At 47.4% G+C, this 19,856-nt stretch overlaps 1 protein-coding gene across 6 annotated transcripts in view; it reads left to right on the forward strand.

Moving 5' to 3' along the window:
• The first annotated feature begins 913 nt into the window (after positions 1–913).
• The window catches only part of LOC121587667 (potassium voltage-gated channel protein Shaker), a 114,649-nt gene continuing 95,706 nt past the window's right edge, over positions 914–19,856 (forward strand). For 2 of the 6 annotated variants that reach the window (XM_041904685.1, XM_041904695.1), the window contains exon 1: positions 914–1,114. In XM_041904685.1, coding sequence (XP_041760619.1) covers positions 975–1,114 — 140 coding nt within the window. In that variant the 5' untranslated portion in view covers positions 914–974. Of the gene's footprint in view, positions 1,115–16,454; positions 16,533–19,046; positions 19,837–19,856 lie in introns of those variants that run through there. The other 4 variants (XM_041904656.1, XM_041904665.1, XM_041904712.1 and 1 more) reach the window with 3 other exon arrangements.

Raw genomic sequence — 19,856 nt, forward strand, 5'->3', positions numbered from 1 at the left:
CTCCCGCGCAAACAAACACTGGTTCAATTACATACACACCCCCGGCCTAGCGCCAGCCCAGCCACACTTCCATCAACCAGCACCACATTCTTCTGCAAATAGCGACGGTTTCCTTCTCTTAGATGTGAGCGCACTTTTGCCGCTTTAGTTGTAATCGAATGGAGGCGCCTGGTGGCCCAGTGGCGCAGACAGCAGAAATCAGCAGCAGCACAGCGCAGCGACGGTGATGCCAACGACCACGATGGCTACCGGTGGCGGCGACCGCAATCAACCACTGGCGATAGAACCGCCCGACGACGTTAGCCCCACACTACCACCCCTCCCCGGTATTATCTCTAACGCGCGCGGCTAGCGAGAAGGGCGATGCCGGTACGTGCGCGCCCACACCCCTTCCGTCCATTCCGTCCAGCCGTGGTGGGGCCGCGGGGTGCGTGTGAGTGACGAGTGCGCGACACGTTCGGGCGTCCTGCCCGGCGGGTCCTGCGCTGGCCGTAACCGAGCCGTGCGCGCAAGCCGTGCCAGTGCGTGAGTTGTTAGCTCTGTGTGAGAGTGCAGTGCGTGTGCGTGTTAGTTTTGCGTTTCACGTAGTGTTTTTATTTCTGTGTGTGCGCGTGTGTGTGTGTTGGTTTGTGCGTGCGTGGCAGTTTTGGGCGTTGGAGGTGGTCGCGTGCGTTCGTAGTAACTCCGTGCGGTAGGTGCGTCAGTATAGAGTGATAGTGAGGAGCGAAAAGCCAGGCAAAGCAAGCCTCGGAGTGCAGCGGGCAGCTGTGGGTGTGCGTGTGTGTGTGTGGAAGTGAAGTGTGCGGCACTGCAGCATCGTTCGCGTTGATAGAGAAACCAGGGATAGGAATAACTTCAGCGCGCTAAGGTACCAGGGCGGCCACGCGATCAAACTATCGGGAGGAGGACGCAGCCGGAGGGCGGGCTTCTAGGAGGGAAGCGGCCCGGCAGCGGGCCCACCGGCCGGCACCAGGATGACGATGTGGCAGAGCGGCGGGATGGGCCACGGGTCCCAGAACAACCCGTGGATGAAGCTGATGGGGATCGTGCACAAGGAGCGCCGGCACGACAACACCCAGAGCCAGAGCGGTTCCAACGATCGGGCCCTCAACATGTGAGTACCAAATGTCTTTCGTTTTTTGTGTGTGTGTGTATTTTCCTGATGTGCATCATTCATTTTGTGTGTGTTATGGCTGGTTAATTGCGCTCGAACGAATGCAATTGACATGAGTTTTTATTTTCCTTCTTAAAACATGTTTCGCTGTAACACCCTGAAAGTATGCAATACACTGTCATAAGTCTACTTTTTACGGTTTATCAAGGGCACTGCGAGGATAATGCTAAGAAATTGTTCGGTTGAGTTTCTGTGTTATTATTTTGGATTGAGATTGACATAAAACTAATTGGTCAGCGTTCGATTGGGGTATATTTGAAGATATGGAAGCCATATGGACTGTAGGACTCTCTATGACTACTATGAGTAGTCAATAAGTCCCAGATAGCATAGCCCGTTTGTTGTACGGGCAGACTTTGACCGAAAAACATACAAAAAAAGAAGAGGAAGAAAAAGAAGAAGAAGTGGTAGAATAAGAAAACGAAGAATAAGGAGAACAAGAACAAATAGTAAAAAAAAGAAGAAGAAGAAGAGGAATAAATGAGGAAGAAGAAGAAGAAGCAGGAGAAAAAGAAGAAGAAGAAAAAGAAGAAGAAGAAGAAGAAGAAGAGGACGAAGAAGTGAAAGAAGAAGAACAAGAGGAAGAAGAGGAAGAAGAAGTATATTGTCTAATGAAGAAAATATTCAGTTGTTTTAGTAATTGTAATGCCGTAGTTCATTAACTAGCAATTAAAAATAATCAACTTACTTATATGAATCTTGAGAGTTTTTGTTTCATTCAATAAGAGATTTTGTAAACTTTCTTGATACTAGGATATCGTCCTAATACGTCAATAAAAAACAGTATAGAACATGCATTTTTTTAATGTTAATCTAGCTCCATATTCTTCTTCTTTGGATCAACAACCGCTGTCGGTCAAGGCCTGCCTGTACGACTAGTGGGCTTGGCTTTCAGTGACTTATGGATATCACTATTATTATTAGTCAGTCCTACGTATATGGCATGCAGTTCGTATGTCGTAAGAGCTGACGACTGTACCACGAGACCGGTTGTATCTTAATATGCTTAGCCTAAATTTAGGCGTTAAATGTTCTTATTAAGCAAATGATGTTGGCAGAGATAAGAATACTCCTCCTCTTGCTCTAGCACTGCGCCTTAAGCTATACTTTTATATTATTTTTCTATACTTAAATATGTTTTTTTTTTCTTGCAAGAAGGAACCAATATTTTAAATGTTTGCCAAAAACATTGTTACAACAAGTAGTAGTGAGAATTTTTCACCAAAATAGAGAATAAGGAAAGCAATCAATAAACATTACACACGCGTCAGGTCATGTGCTATGAAAAGCACCGTGAAGTATGCAATTCGCACAGCAAAAGAACTTTACTGGAGAACACAATTTATTAAAAAACGCAGTATTTACCAAATGTAAGACACGTTTCATTCTTACCTACGCATACTCTTTCAACGCAAGTGGCATATAAACAGCACAAGGTGGTTTGAGTGCACCTTTGTTTAAAGTGCGGGAAGAAGTCATCGCACCGGAAGACTTTAAAGAACATAAGGATGGCTGTAAAACTCGGAACCAGAGGAAATATTTCCTCCTTTTCCCTCTCCTTTTCCTCTCAAAGGCTGCTGTCATCAAATGCAGGCGGGGTGTCATCGGAACACCAGCCCGGTACAGCCATTTGCTAAGTGACGGCAAAACGTGATCCTCGGTACAGTGCCGTAATGCATCTTACCCTTTTTTTACCCCGGGACGTTGGGTTGAGAGATGTGGCCGGTCGATTACTAACAGCGTCTAAAAGCGTCAACAACAATGGCCAAACCGCCAAGCACATTCGGACAGTGAGCTAAACTAAAGGCAGGAGCGCCATATTTGCGGTTGGCGGTTGCAACACCCTCATCAGGCAACGCGAAACGCCCGAAAAAAAGCAACAACAACAACAACAACAGAAACAAGACATTCTCGCTGCTAAAGGGAGTAGCAACGGTGCCGGGAAAAAGGCTAGCCTGCCAGTTGTTTGCCCGTTCAGTTGTCACGTTTGTGCCATTTGTAGGTCGGCGCTAGAGTGGTCATTGTTTTGACCAATTCCCGGGCTTGCAGTGCCTCCATTTTCCATCGGGTCCGCTAGGCTAGGGTGCGCACCGGGGGTCGGGTTCACACCGGGACCGTGTATGTGTGTGTGTGTGCGGTTTTGTTGTCCGTTGTTTTCCGTTCTCTCGAGCTTTCCGCCGCTGGTGGTGTTGAATGCTGCTGTTTGCTCCAATCATCACCGAGCGCGCTTAGAGTAATTCAAGGCTGCTGTGTGCTGCTGCTGTTATTGTTGTTGCTATACTGCTCACCGTGCAGTGTGCGACCGGCAGCTGCACCGAGCGCACAGCGCGAGTGCAAACAGCTGCGATGAAAATAATGCTCCGCTGGGAGTTGGTGCGAGCTTTGTTTCAAAACCCCGTGCAGGTAAATATTTTATTACCGCCAGCGGAGAGGGGGGGGGGGGAGGAGCCAGTTTTTATATCTTCCGCTGCATCGCATTTGTTGAAATCATGTTTTTGACTTCGGCGGGCGGGCGGTGCGGTTAGTGGAGGCTGCTAGGAAAGGAAGCGTCGACAGCGAAAGGGTGCAATTCTAAAGGGGGTTTGTCGGTTTTCACCTTTTGTGTGTTTGCGGTATGAAAGTGTTTTGTTTTAAATTGGAAAAGTTCGAACGGTTTTCACTATAGGAAGAAAGAGAAAGAGAGAGAGAGAGAGAGAGGGGGAGGACGAGAGATAAAAACAGGTTACAGTAACAGTTTTAGAGAGTAGTTCATAGTTCACAGTTCCCTGTATGAGTAGCATTGCAGATTTTGTGTGAATGAGCCTGAAATAATTTTGATGCTTGAGTGGTTTGTTGTGCAATGCAAGAATTAATCCGGTTCGAAGGACCAATTTATTGTTAGCTTGGAGAATATGTGTTTTTTGTACATACCATGATATTTATCTAACAAGGGGTAAGTGGTGGTGGTATGAAGTGCCTCAAAGTTTTACAATTTCATTGCATATACAATGTTCTAGTAAAATTAACATAAAAATTTAACATAAATATAACATCATTGAGTGGAGTGCCATTGCATTGATGCTCTAATTATTTTTAGGAAACAATGAGAACAAAAAAACTTTCAAAATAGTTGACATAAAAACTCATTCCGTACGTATTTGCCTATCGATTGTGAATCATCGTTAGATACGATACGAATAAGTGTAACATAATTGTAAAATACTGGGCGCCTCCACCGTGCATAAAGCAGATAAAATGTCAACCAACTATTTGCAACACCACAAACTATAAATCTAGCCGTTAGCTTCACTTGCCCAACGGCTCTGCATTTTGCCTGCAGCACGGCAGAGCTTTGTTTTTGAAACTGGTCGCAACGGCTGCACTGGCTTTCCTGGCGGTGCCCGTCGGAACTAGCGATGAACAGTCCAAGCGCGAGCAAATGCTCCATCCATTGCGCTCATCTGCAATGCGGGTGCTGGCCTCGGAGCCGGGCAAAAGCTTCCACTCCAAACCGTCCTTCGACGCGAGGAGCACCGATTGGACACGAGCGTGCTTTTCGTGCGGCTTTGCTTCGCTGCCCGACGTCTGCCAGTGCAAGTGGCGAGTAGTCGAGCAGTTAGTTGGGCTCTGTTTGCAATAGATGGCGCTACAAGTGCGGTTAATGCAATTTCTAGCCACTGGAGGTCGCCGTCGCATCGTTTGGCCGCGATATCTGCAGTGTGTCTGCAGCGGTTCGTGTTTGGGGGAGAGTGAACTGTTGATATGGTTACTTGGTTAAAGATTAGGAAATGATAAAAAAGGAAAGCAGTATTTAGCCCATCGGTGTTATGCGTGCTTGAGAAAATGTTTTCAGACCAACCTTTTTCGGCAAACTCAAATCTTTTACTTGTATTCGAACATTAATATTTTTTGTTCATGAAACATTTCCTGTACAGCTCTGATCGTACCATACAAGAGGTGTCCAAACGTACAGGCTACTTGCACCAAGGTCTACCATAGATTGTGCTTTGCGCAAAAAGTGGACTGCACAATAAATGATTGCGGACCGAGCAGAACAGACGACGGCGAGCAGGAAAAGCCGAACCGAACCGAACACCTTCCGAGCAGCCGCTTTGTCCACCCACCGCGCACCTTAGCAACCCTATTCCGCTGCTTTATCTCACTCTTGCGTGCTGGTCGGCCACTAAGCTCATCCCCGCCAGTACCGGCTGGTGGAAGGTGCGCCCGAACGCAGACCGTGACGTCATTGCGCATTGCGACATACAGCATGCGTTTTCCCTCCCTCGGTGCTAGTGCGGGTGCGAAGGGTTTCCCGTAGAGGCCCCGTCTTTGTTTGGGTTTTTCTGGTTGTTCTTGTCGCCCTCCCAGTGTTTGCACGCCCCTTCCTCCCCCAAATCCACTCTAGACTCCTCGCCCCTGTGCAGCTGGTGGCACACGCCGCATTGGCTTTCGGCATACGGTGGATGCATACGGTGGACTGGTGCAATAGTAGGTTCGGGTGCGACTCCGCGGCAGAAATCCTTCTGCTTTCGGGCAGCCTGCCAAAGTCACACCGAACACAAAGGAGCTGTAATTACAGCCCGAGTACGCGCGCGCCAGTGCCAGTCAAATGTCAACGCGACCGGTAGCGAATGCGCAAATCTCTGTCTGCCGCGTGAGCGGAATGTTATTACAAATAGAAGGGTTTCGTACAGGGAAGAAGAAACATGATCAAATTGCATCAAATTACTAATACAAAATGTTTTTTTTTTCAAATTCTATTACTAAATTGCTTTTGAATTTTTACGCGTAAAAATGATATTTTATATTTCTCATGGAGACGCCTGGTACGTTGTAAAAATTTGTACTATTTTTTTTGTGTTTTGACCTTCGAAAATAGTGAAACGAAAAAAATTACTACCCTGATCATATAGTTTTTGGCGAACAGTATCCATGCTTAACATTTTCGTGCAGCTCAAAGCAATTTCCCCCTCTCTATGTTACCTTCGAACTTGTATCCGGTTCGAAGGACCAAAAGTCGAGCTTGGAGCTCAACAAGCAATACAAAACAAATATCGCGCAGTTTAATTGGTGGCGCCCTTAACATGAACGGGAAGCGAGTGTGGTTTTGTTTTAGCTTCTCTAACACCACCTCGCTGTAGTTTAACTCATGAGATTAACTCATTGATGTTTCAATCGTGTTCCGCCATCTGAAAGGATTCACAAGCAAGTGAACAAATTAGAAAAAAAAACATCTTTTCGACCAGTTAGTTGACGGGAGATAATTAGACCTGTTTTATGACGCGTTTTTGAGTGTATGCTTTGTATCATCAACCGATCACTGACGGGTTCGTTCATTGGTGGGAAGGGGAGGCGCACATTACAAACACCTCAGCGGCCGAATAAGTGCACCGCTGCTGCTAAATGATGTTAGTGAGAGAAGCATTTGTTGCACATTTGTTCCTGGGGAAAGCGGTGCCTCTTTTATTTCCGCCGCGTTTTCTGTTTGATCCACCCCCGAGCGCGTTGATGTGTCATGCAAATATTGTTTGCCGCTGAGGGTGCATGCTGGACGAACTGAAACGAAGCTAAGAAACGTTCTTTGCCAACGTTGCTGCAGCGTTTTCAGAGTCTCAGTGGCACAGACGAGGAAGTGCCTGTAGGTATGATCCGTCTTTCTAATTCATCTTGAAGGCGGTATTGTGAAGCAATCCTTTGCTTCGTTACCAGATCGCTTACTAGAGTCGAGACAGTGCACACACACATACACTCCCTGGCCATCGGTTTGGTCATCGCAGCCGCCGCCTGCCGACAGTCGGGTGGCCCAAGCTCGCCCAAGTACACACGCTCGCTGCGGATATACTTGATTTGTGTGGCGGTGCTCTAGCCACTGGCATGAAATTGATATATTTAGTAACCGTTAATTTGTCACCATTTTGGCTCGCCACTCGACCAGCACTCTCGTGGCAACCGACCCACCCCACCCCCTCGCTCCCCAACCACCCGTAGCACATTACGTTGACATTGAGTGAGGTGCGCGGGGGTGTGTTGTTTTATTTTTTGCACCGCACCGTACAGCATTTCTTTTTCTTGCCGCTTGCGCGCTGTTTGTTCGAGTGGTCAGGCCAAATGGTCGTTAAAAATGTGAGAAAGTTCCGATACGTTTTGAGAAGAAAACCGACGAAAAAAAAAAACAGAATATCGTACACGTTGACACCTACCAAGGGTTTCCTACCGGTGGTGTTTGGCTGCAGTAGGGGCGCGTTTCAGAAGAGTTTCAGAAAAATGGAAATGGAGTTTGTGTTTTAGGAGGAAAAAAATTTTGGCCAGGCAAATAGCAGCAGTAGCGTTTGGCTGCCACCCGAATATTGAATGTCATGCACATGTGAAAACAATTATTTTCTCGGTCGAATTTGTTTCGACACCGCCACAGCGCGCGACCATTACGCTCGCCAGCACCTCGCAAGTGGTTGGATAAAATTAGACAATTGTGCTCGGCAGGCGCGGATTACGACCGCAAACGTTCTCACTCGCCTTCAGAACGGCGCAAAACCTCCTACTTCCGAGTATCCGATTGCTTTCCGTGTCGTTTGAAATGGTGGACAATGCTAGGGTGGCACTTTCCACTTGCATTTCGGTGGTTGCTTGTTAAATTTTAAGAAAAGGGGACGAAATTGAACATATTCAATAGTAACATATCGTTATCGTTTTTTGTTGTTTTGTTAGAATATTTTATAATAGAATAGAATAGATGGAAATAGGAAGGCCTTCCCTCTGCAGAGTTCAATACACTATGTACTAGTAGCATAAATTAAATTGTTTTAAAAGAAATAAAAAATAAAGAAAATACAAAAATGCGTCATGGAGACGCCTGGTACGTTGTAATTTCTTGCCCTAAAAGAGATGCAACAATTGAAAGGCGGGAAAAATACGTTACAAATCAAACCCCGCTCAAAGGCTTCATCCGAAAGACCAACAATGTTTTTTTTTCTCTTTTGCTGGGAGGAAATAAAAAGGGGCAAGAGGCTACCATCCCCTGCCCCCATTTGCCGCCGGACGAAATGGTGCGGCAAAGTTATAAATAATCGAAATATACGAGAAAAATTTCAAACACCCATTTGCTCAAACGGCACTCCCCGTCCTCCCGTACCGCATTGAGGTGGAACGACACAGGGTGCTTAAAATCGCAAACCGCCGGACGCACACGCACAACCACTTTCTTTACGATTGTTTCCCTTTGCTTTCCATTTTGTAGCCTGTTTTGTTATCTTGGTTCGAGGGTTTGCTTTGCTGCTGACATCCAACACGGAAACTATTGCTTTGTGAACGATGCTGTGGGCAACGCTACTGTGATGCGGTTTTTCTTTGTTTTATACCGCTTCTTGTTTGAGATTTCATAATTTCTCACGCCTTGTGCGTGCCGGGACGAACAAAAGGCCAGCCATTGAATGTGCCGCATTCCCTTTCCCGGAAGCAGGGCACAACGGAAAGCAAGCGAAGCACAGCTTGGGTTTGCAAGGAGTTGGAATATATTAGCATTCGGAGGAGGTGAACTGTATCCCGCTGTATGACCGGTGGCTAGCGTTTTCGTTTTGCTGCACGGTTGCAGCTGCTACGCTTTCCACGCCATTTTTTTGTATTTTGTTTGAGGTTAAAAAATGGTTCGGGGCTTTTTGGATTCGTCCTTTTTGTGTTGTGTCCATCCTCATCAGTTGAGCTTTGCAACGTTTAGCTGTTGCTTGCCCCAACACCAACAATGGATCGGCTTAACCATTTATCATTTTTGGTTGTGTTTTTTTCTTATTGGTTTTCGGGTGTCATCGGAAAATCGTACCATTTAATGGTGGAACGTTTGTCCGGCGACTGATAATCGTATTGTAAATGCATCCTCTGTCACTTGCACTTGTTTGTTTTGATTTTGGTGAATTGAAAATTAATTTACAAGCATTAGTTTTGTATTGAATTGAGCGTGCAAACTGCTTTTGTCGACTATCGGAATTGATTACATTTAGTTGATTTTGTTTAATTGTAATTTTTTTCTGTTCAAAAGTAAATAAAGGAGTTAGAGAAAACTATAAACCAGTCATTAGCATAAAAAAACCATCATTAATAATATAATTAAAGAGACTTTAAACGGAATTGCTTATCCACTATATGGTATATGGGCGACGCCTGTAAACCTAGTGTTAATTAGTGTTAGTCACATCATACATAAAGTCTCATCTTTTACGATGATTTCCATTGCTTTTAATCTAAGAGAAATGGCTTGCACACGCCATACGTCTTCTTGATTTGATTGTGCACGATCTTTGTCGAGCATCTCTGCATCCCTCCCTGGAGCGTTTTTCATCCTGTAAATCAAAATTAACCAAATGTTGAAGGCAAAATGACTTCTAGTGGAAAAAGACGCTGCAAACTTATTGGTGCTCCTGTAAAGTAAAGTCCGTAGGTTGGTCCAATTTGGTCCTATTTATGGTAGCAAATGATTTACTAGATTGCTTAGGAGTGTCGTAAACCCCAGCTCGACAGCCAATTGAATCATTGCTCGCTGTTCTTTATTTGCTCCTGTTTTATTTGCGTAAATCAACCCAAATCCCCACCACAACAAATTGGCCACCACTCGATGCCGGCCATCAGCGGGAGCGCCGCAGGACATCCGCTTTCGCGGACAGTACGTGTGTGCGTGGCGGGGCATGTATTGTGTAGCAGCCCGAACGGCACGCTCTAATCTGCGCTCGTAACGGCCAGGCGACAAGCGTATCGTTTCAATCGCTGCCCCGATCACGGGCATTCGCGGGCAAGGGAAGGGTGCAAGCAAGTTGGATGTTATTTCTTAATCATCACTCACCGCCTTGAGCCACCCCCTCTCCGTCCCTCCCCCCTCCCCCCTCCCACCCCTCGGATGGTCGAATTTTTTTGCTCAAGGGCTCGATTTCGGCAATTTCGGCAAAAGTGCGAAGTGCGCCTTTCGCAATAGAAGCAGAAGCAAAATCCCAGCCGCCAGTGGCCGCCGCCCTGACGATATCGCTCTCCTTGAGAGCGATAGGCGGAAGGGAGCTAAGAGCGGGACGGAAGGGAGCAGCGGCGGACGGTGGTTTTGTCGCTCGCTCGCCACCGATTTGTCGTTTGTTTTCTACCGCCGCTGTGCATGGTCGGTGCCGGGCAAAACACGGATCCGTGCATTCGCCGAGGAGGCGAAAATCTCAAAAATAAACTTTCCGTAAGCCGTGCCCCTATTTGTGCGCCGCTCCGTTCCCTCCTGCGGCGGCAATTTTTCACCGTAACGGCTTTCTTTTCACTTCGATCACTGTCGCGCTCCCCAACCGCGGTGTTTGGTGCTGCCTGTCTGCAATATGCTACACGTTTGTGTGTGTGTTTTTTTTTGTCAACCGACGTTTACACAGCGCTTTCTCTGCGAGCTGCTTGAATTTTCCCGAACCCGACACACACACATACACGAACGCGCAAGCAGATCTTCATGATCTTCAGCGTAGCATTGTGCTCGGCAACGATGAATGTTCGATTGACGGGTCGCTGTACGCGGTAGACGGTTGCGCGGTGTGCTTCCGCCCACGATCACGCGCTTCGCTCGCTCGCACGCAGTTCATAAAGTGGGAGAGTTCATAAATTTATGAAATGCAACCCCACCAACACCCTCCCCTATCGCCCGACCAGAACGGCTTGGGAGCGATCGTCGCCGTGCTTGGGGGGTGGTTAGTTGTTGCTGTTGCTGTCGTTGTGTCGTGTTGCAGCTTCGAGCACCGCGGTGGCGGAGGGTGCCGGTTGGCTCGTAACCATAAATTTGACACCCCTCGCCGATGCCGTTTGCGATTGGAAAGTTGTCGAAGGTTTTATGGGGAAATTTTCCGCTCGAATCGTTTGCATATGATGCAAAGAAAAAAAAAACGAGCGAAAGGAGTGTTTCTTTTTTTTGTCCCCTGTCCCTTCGGTCGTTTGTTTGGGCGCTTGGTGGTGGGGTGTAAACTGTCATCAAAATTCGATTGCAAATTTCAACTGCTTTACTATGGCTGAAGAAAGTTCTGAACGACTGCGGCCGCGACAATGGCCAGGAGAAAGTGTTTAAAATTGGATTAGTAAGCATTTTTCTTTGCTGTGCGTGCTGGTACCGGCAAACAGTTGATGGATGTTATCTCCAATAATTTGTCATAAGTATGGGAAACAGTTGTTGAAAATTTGTCAGACATGATTTTAAGGGAATCCTACTGTGGCAAATATATTGCAGATTTGATTAAAATCAAAAACTCACAAATTTGCTGAGTTATTTACCGATTCGAGTAGCTTATTGGCTTATTTCCAGTGAACTAAATCAGCTTCCTAGTACATTTATCTCAGTATATCAGTACGTGCAATGGTTTTATCAGGACATTGCAATTCCCTGGTATATCTTCAATCTAAGAAACAATTCAAGAGAAACTGTATCAACAATATTATTGGCCGTGAAACTGATGCAAAATCCATACCGGCCCTGGAACCGTTTCCGATCAATTACTGTCTCTGGGGCTGCTCCTGAACACATACGGAACTTGTAGCTAATCCTGATCCCGTAACACTCCTGGAACTGATTCCGAACCCATACCGGTCCTGGCACTGATCCTGAACTCATGTTTGTTCTGGAACAGATGCCGAATCCGTATCAGTCTTGGAACTGACCGTTAACCCATCCCGGTCGAGGATCGGATCTTGAATCCATATCGGATCTAGAACTGATTCCGGACCCATAACCGTCTTGGAACTGATTATGAACCCATACCGGTCCTGGCACTGATTATGAACCCTTATTGGTCCTGGAACTGGTTCTGAATCCATACATAACCTCTAACTAATCCTGAACCCATATCGGATATGGAAGTGGTTTCGAACCCATACCGCTTATGGAACTGATTCCGAATCCATACCGGTCCTGGAACTGATCCTGAACTCATGTTTGTTCATACATAATTCATACCGGTCCTGGATCGGATCTTGAATCCATTCTGGATCTGGAACTGATCCCGAACCCATACCGGTCCTGGAACTGATTATGAACCAATACCAGTCCTGGAACTGATCATGAACCCGTGTGAGTCCTGGAACTGGTCTTAAACCCACACATAGCCTATAACTAATGTGGATCTCATATTGGGCATGGAACTGATTCCGAGCCCATACCGGTCCTGGAACTGATTATGAACCCATTCCGGTCCAGCATGATCATGAACCCATACAGGTCCTGGAACTGATCCTGAACTCATGTTGGTCCTGGAACTGATTCCGAATCCGTATCAATCCTAGAACGGACCGCCAACCCATATCGATCACAGAACTGTTCTTGAACTCATACCGATCCTGGAACTTCTACCGAATCCATATCGATCCAGAAACTGATTCTCAACTCATACGGGTGTTGGAACCTGGTCCTGAACCTATATATATAACCTGTTACTAATCCGGGACTCATTTTGGATAAAAAACAGATTCCGAACTCATATTGCTCCTGGAACTGATTCCGAACCCTTACCAGTCCTGGAACTGATTGTGAATCCATTTCGGTCCAAACAATGATCCTCAACCTATATCTGTTCAGGAACCGATCCTGAACCCATGACGGTCCGGGAACTGATTCCGAATCCGTATCAGTACTGAAACTGTTCCTGGATCCATAACGAACCTTTTACTGGTCTTGAACTCAAATCCTAATTCCAAACCGATTCCAAACACGTAACAGTACTGGAACTGTTGATAAACCCGTTCCGGTTCTAGTATTGGTCATGAATACCGGTGCGAGAACTTATCCCCAGTTTACTCCTGTCAAAAAAAACTCTCCATGTACCAACTCCAATCATGCAACGGAACGCAAACCGGTCCACTTACAGCAACCTACCTAATACCTTCTGCAATTCAGCAACTGGCTCCCTTACCACACTAGACAATTAACCTTTTCCGGCAGCGTTTTCTTTTTTTTTCATAAATTCACCCTACCCTTCCAAATGCCCAGAATGTAACGGATGTTAATTTTTTTTTCCTCAATGCTTCCTTCCACCACTCGTGCCGAACTTTGTTTGGTTGCCCTTTCCAACCCTCCCTCCTCCCCCCACCCCATTTCTGCTCCTTTTGACACACTCAGCCGGCCAGCTTCTTCCTCGGTGTGGTCTGTCCCGTGAAAGGGGTACGTGCATTCCGCAGTTTGACGTTGATGAGAAACATGACAACCGCGTTTACAAACGTTGTAACTCTCACCATAAGCGCAACTGTACAAAAAAAAAACAGGGAGTGAAAGAGCAAAAAAAAAAGCGAATAACAGTTCCGGAACGAGACCGCTGTGTGTGGAACGGATGGGTATAGATGGGACGTAACCGAAACAATCGACCACCGACACCGCTGACACTGACGGTTGACGTGAACGTGAACATGAATTGACTTTGATGACCTTCGAACGCGTACAGGGGCGCTCTGGAAGGAGGATGGGGGGGGGGGGGGAAGATACTGAGCAGCAAAAGGTTAAGCTGGATCATCGATCACAGCGAGGCCGGGCGGGGAGGAGGAAAAGCTGCCCGTGCTCTCACAGATCGTTACTTAATGCCTTTTTGTTTTGTTGTTGAATGTGTGTGCAATAAAATGGCGGAAATGGGTAAAAGTGGGGGGGGGGGGGGGGTGTTTTAAATTAGAGGAGAGGGACACATAATGCTGACGATGTTCGTGGGCCGTAATGGAGTTGCGTTAAATGTTAAGCATAAACCACTCTAGTCCAACACTTAAGCTGTTAAGACATTGAGCTCTATCGACAGCCAATAAAAGTGATCTGAGATGAGCCTAACCCTTCCCGGACCCTTCCCAGACGCTTTCCTTCCATAGCCGCGGGGCCACCCGAGCCAAAACAAACTGAAACTCTCCTCAGCCGGCCAAAGCAACAAGAGAGCAACAGTAGGGAACAACAAACACCACATCATAATCGCACTCCGCCAAAGAGGGTAGGAAAAAAAACCCAAGTCCCTCGCACGGTAAAACGACACTGGGCGACACATTTTCGCGGTCACCGGCTGCTGCTGCTGTTGCGGTTGAGTTAGGTTAGCGGCGTTGCGGGACTATTTTTACCGAGCCCCCGCGTGCAAGAGCGCGCTATTAATAGCGCTTGGAAAGTGGACCGCAAAGGGAGCGCATCCCCAGATGCGGCCGCTTGGGGACGCGCGTGCGGCACGGGATGGATGGATTGCTGCGGCTACCAGCGGAGGGAAGAGCAGCGGAACGGACACTTGATCATATCGGCGCGCTGGGCGCACAGGAGCATGCAAGAGCGTTGAGCTGCGAAGAACAGCTCGCCTTCGCCCCAAGAACCATCGCCGAGCGACCAAGACATAATCGGTGGCGGCCACCACCACCGCTGCGGGGAGGCGTGCAGAAGGTACACACACACACACACACACACACACACACACACACACACACACACACACACACACACACACACACACACACACACACACACACACACACAAGTGCGCGATCGAGCTGACAGAGGTGGTTGTTGATCGCGACACGCCTGTGTGACACGGCACGACACGCGATGACGATGACGCGATGCGGGCCACCGATACACTCTATCAGGTGTGCTTGGCGTCTGCTTGGCCGTTGCCAGGGCCCTTCATTTCCAGCTTTGCTGCTTTGGTGGTGGCAGGTGGTGTGAAAGCGGGAAATTCGGATTAATAGTAGATAAATTGCTAACGAAAGTAAAGCAAATGGGCAAAGTAGGGCAATATCAGTGATTTTATAATAACCATAGAGCAATTGTGAGAGTAAAAAAAATGGTTGAAAAAAAGATGAAGCAATCAAGAAATGAATAAAACAAAACACACTTGTTTTAAAACAGCTGAACAAGTAAAACAAATAATAAAAATGCAATCCTTTAGAATGAAGTGATTGTGAAAGCAACAAAATATTAGAAAAGAAAGCGAAAAAGAACCTGCTATAGAGATGGTTTGGTAAAGAAACAACGTATCATCAAATAATAAAGTAATAAAAACAATTAAACAAAATTGATGAAAACACAACACATTAACAAAAATAAACAAAATAAAAAAAGCAAAATGTAGCTTGTAAAGACTGAAGGCGAAAATAAGTGCATAAAGGATACAATAAAATAGTATAAAAATGCATGAAATTTGTGATAAAGGTCACCATGCTAAAATGGTAACAAGAGATAAAAAAAGGTTTGAAATATAAAAGACAAAATTTGTAAAAAAAACCTAAGCGATATGTGTCTTATGTGTTTTCTACATTAAAAGCCGTTTTAACACAATTAAAAAAAAAATAATGCAATGACACACACATATTTAGCCATCTCAGTGTCGGAGAGTTTGAAACCAGCTACTCTCCTCCCTGTCGCACTCTTCGAAGTGTTCACAGCTGGTAGAAATTAAAGATATCGGGAAAAAAAAACCGTTGGCCACTCGAAGGAGAACGAAAAGGCAGGCGGCACGACGCGATCGCGAGAGGCGTGACACCATGCATCGATCCACTGGACCCAGCTTTACGATCTTGACCTTCTTGCGGGTGTGTGTGTGTGTGTGTGTCACCATTCTGAGGTGTCATTAGACACACATACACACACCTCGGCAAAACTATTCATCTCCGATTGCGAGGGAAACTCGCACGTACACTCGTTCGCTCACACGATCGGCACTGATAGCGGAGCGGTCTGACGCGGGGTGTCCTTTTTTTTACTTCTCTTCTCTCAGGGAGGAGGGGGGAACACAGCTCCCCCTCTCCCCTCATTTCCACCGCATTTGACCCCTAGCCGGCGTCAATTGTTGTGCGACGACAACGACGGAGCGAGCGACCACTCGCCAGGCTAAGATTAGCGACGTTTTCGCCGCGGGATCGCCAAACAAAAAAGCCATCCCCACTCGGGGGAGGGGGGGGGAGGTGCACAGCGGCTACTGTCCTTGCGCACCTTGCTGCCCGAGTGAGCGACGAGCGACCAGCATGCACGGTACAGTGCGCGCAATGTGTATGGGTGTAGCTTTCAAGCGGCAGCGCGAGACCGACCGCGCGGAGGCGGCTCTCAGGATGCGTTCGTCCAAAAGAAAGATCCAAGCGACGAGGACAAACACACACACACACTTACACACAGATGGGCGGGTGGTGGTGGAGTTTCTTTTTTTTTTTTTTTTTTTTTTTTTGGTTGCTTCTCGTACGATCGTCATCGCGCGTTTTGTCGCCGTCGTCTCGCGCGCGCTTCAGCGCCCGAGCGCCGGGTTGCTGCGCAAGAGCGAGAGCGAGCGATCCGACCGATCCGCGTGCCAGATCGCGACGTCGCCAGTCAGCGGCCAGAGCCAGTGTCGGACGTGTCCGCGAACGCCCAAAACGCGCGCGCGCTTCTGTTTTGCTCCGATCGAGTCCCGCGGTTTGTTTGCTCGCCACGCGAAACGCACCGCTCGCCTGGGGGCTGCCTGAAGCCTTCCGTGGGGCGTTTGTTGTTTTTTTTTTTGTTTTTGCTTCCTCTGTTCTCTGCCTCCTTTGCCGTTTCCGGTTTCCGGTTGTACGTGTGTGTGTGTGTGTGTGTGTGTGAGTGTTGGTGTTTTCTTTTTTTATTCCGTCTACGGGCATCTTTTTGCTATCTGCGTGTGGTTTAGCGTCTGCTGCGTGTGTGTGTGAAGAGTGTCCAACGTGTCCAAGGCAAAGCAAGCAAACCCCAGTGTGTGTGTGTGTGTGTCCAGTGTGACTTCAATCAACCCAGCATCACCGCGCCCATCACTCACTCACCGTCACAGACCTCACCTTCAGTCCGGCACCATCCCGAAAGCATTCCAAAGAAAGAAAGAAGGAAACGCATCCCAGAGCAAAACCTTACAACGGTCGCTTATTTTTGCCAACGGCCTTTCTCAGAGCGCCCCGATCCCGGGGCTCATTGTGTCTTTCTACGTTGCCCTCTTTCTTTTATTGCTCGCTGACCCTCTTGCCTGCCGCTCGAAAGTGAAAGCAGCTGGGGTCGAGGTTGGCAAAACTGAAATGAAACAAAAACAAAAAAATGGTCAAACGCACTGCACACCGCCTATTAATCGCGTCTAGCAAAAGGCTGGCAGCGATCACGTGCACGGATGTGATCTACGCGCGGGCGCGCGCTCGATTTTTCTTCCCTGCACCGGACCGCTGCTACCCAGCACAGCGGAAAAGGGAGAAGAAGAGCAGGCAGAAGGCGGCCATTCATCGGCCCATTGCTTTGGCACCGTGGCAGGTGGCCGGCGGGGGAGAGGGGGGGGGGGTGAAAAAAGAAAAGCAAAAAAAACAACCCTCAAGCACCATCCTGTACTACTTTCTTATTTTTAATCATTTGATACGCGAGCTGATTTCGCGCTGCCATTGCGTATGTGTGTGTATGTGTGTGTATGATTTTTTTTCTACTCGACGGTCAGACAGAATGCGCGGGTTTCATTTTTTGTTTGCCACACACACACACAAACACGCGCACATACAAACACACACACACACACACACACACACACACACACACCACACACACACACACACACACACACACACACACACACATACACACACATACACCACATATACAACACATACACACACATACACACACACACACACCACACACACACACGCACACACTTACAGGCGTTAATGTTTTGACGCGCGTGTGGCTGTGCGTAATGTCTAATCGGGAAAACGAAATCTTCAAAATGCTGCACATTGCTGACTAAAGGGAAAAGAGAACGAGCGAGAGAGAGATAGAAGAGGAGAAAAGAAGTAAAACAAAACAAGTGAAAAGAAAAGCAGCAAAAGGCAAAGAAAGGAAAAGCAGAAAAGTAACAAAGAAAACGCGCCAAATTACATCAAACGCTATCTTTTTCGGTCGCGCTAAATAGGAAATGGAAAGGAAATGACAAAATGGACCGATTGTAGAAAGCATAGGGAAGGGACAGGTGGGAAGCGAAGGGACGAGTTAGCCACACACACACTCCTGGCCATCGTCTTCACTATAGGAGTGGATTATTTGAAAGTTTAACAAAAAAAACTTCTTTGCAACAGAAAACGAACCCCCCCCCCCTTCGCGCCCCACGAGCACGAATGGACGAATGGGAGTGAATTATTTTTATGAGAAATTTTACATTTTCATCGCTTCCTGTCCGTCCGTGTCGCAGTGGGTGGGTGGGTTGAGTGTGTGCGTTTTTTTGTTGGTACGGTAAAACGCTACTACGGTTACGCACTAGCCGTTGTTGTTTTGTTTTTCGCTGCTACCGCTGTGTGCGTTGCCGAGTGGAGCCGTTTGCAAAACAAACAAACGAACAAGAAAACCACAAACATGGGCAAATATATTTCCTTTTTTCCCCCTTCCCTTCTTTTCGATTTTAATCTCGATAGGCGTGTGAGTGTGTGTGTGTTAGGGCTTGCGTAACGTACGTGCGTTTGCATTGGAAAGGCTAAAGAGAAAGGGGGGATCCTGCGTCATCCGTCCTGATCCGCATCCGCGTCCGTCATCGCCGTTTAAATTTTGAGTTTCTTTGGGTGTGTGTGTGTGTGTTGGCTATTTTTTTGCTCGCTCGGAAGCAGCTACAAAAAACCTGAAACCGCAGACGAGTCAAATGTCTATTAAGGTTTTTTTTGGGGGCCTTCTTCGTTAGCATTATCAGTTGCTGTTTAGTGCGGAGGTTCAGGGCATTTGAAGAGCCTTTTGTTTCCCCATAAAATGAGTAAATGCCCACTGCAAAAGAGTCAAACACAGATCGTGTAGGAAAGAACACACAGAACAGCAGTCAGCAATCATTTAAACACAGGAAACATCTTCTATATCCATTACAAAAGTGTTAAATAGTGTCCCGTTCTCAATTTTGTTTTGTTGTCTTTTTTTTTTTGGTTTGCTTGCCCACCCTCGACAATCCCCCAAACATGATGCATCCAGTCCTGCAGGACGTGCTCAACTGTCCCACGCGCTAAAGGTTGCTTTGTTATTGCAAGGACGATATTAAAAAAAAAAAAGATAGAGAAAAGAAATTAATGAGCTGCTTGTGCAATCAGCACGAAAATAGTACGCCCTAATCAGTGCCCGTGCCAGTGGAAGTGTTTCGGGGCCCGCCGCCAGCCCAGGCGGGCGAAGCGAAGGGGAAACGGCACCCCGGTGAGAGGAAACAAAATGCCCGACATGTCCGTTCGCCAATCAACCGCGCCGGCGGTGCAGGACGGCTGCGAACAGGATGCCGCCCGCTGCTAACGAGCCAGCGATCGCATTGGGCTGTGCGCAGATTTGTCGGTTGTGTTGCGTGTGCTTGTGATGCAAGGGTGCATTGTTTAGTGCCAGTGCTAGAGGTGTGTGCTTGAGAAAGAGGAAGAAGAAGAAGAAGTAGTAGTAAAGAGTTTACGACGAAATCTGCTAATCTCACAGAGTGATAGAATAAAAACCACCAAAAATCCAAACCCAACGCCACGTCAATCAAAAAGGGAGTGTACGAAGCAACGATCAACTGGCCACACCACTGGACAGCCGCCCTTTCACCTGTCCGGTTGGTGACGTGATGGTGGCGCAACTCGCCCACGCCCACCAGTAGCAGCCAAACACAGCCACCAGAGCAGGCCGCTGAGCAGCGCTAAACAGACCGGGTCCGTTCGCCCCCCTGGTGCCGCCCGCGGTACCGTCGATGGATTGTCCCGATGGCTTACATTTCAGCGCAGGGTGTCATCTCGTCAGCGTTAAGGTGAGCCCGGGAGCTGCTTA

This window comes from Anopheles merus, chromosome X (genome assembly GCF_017562075.2).
Source record: "Anopheles merus strain MAF chromosome X, AmerM5.1, whole genome shotgun sequence".
Classification (NCBI taxonomy): domain Eukaryota; kingdom Metazoa; phylum Arthropoda; class Insecta; order Diptera; family Culicidae; genus Anopheles; species Anopheles merus.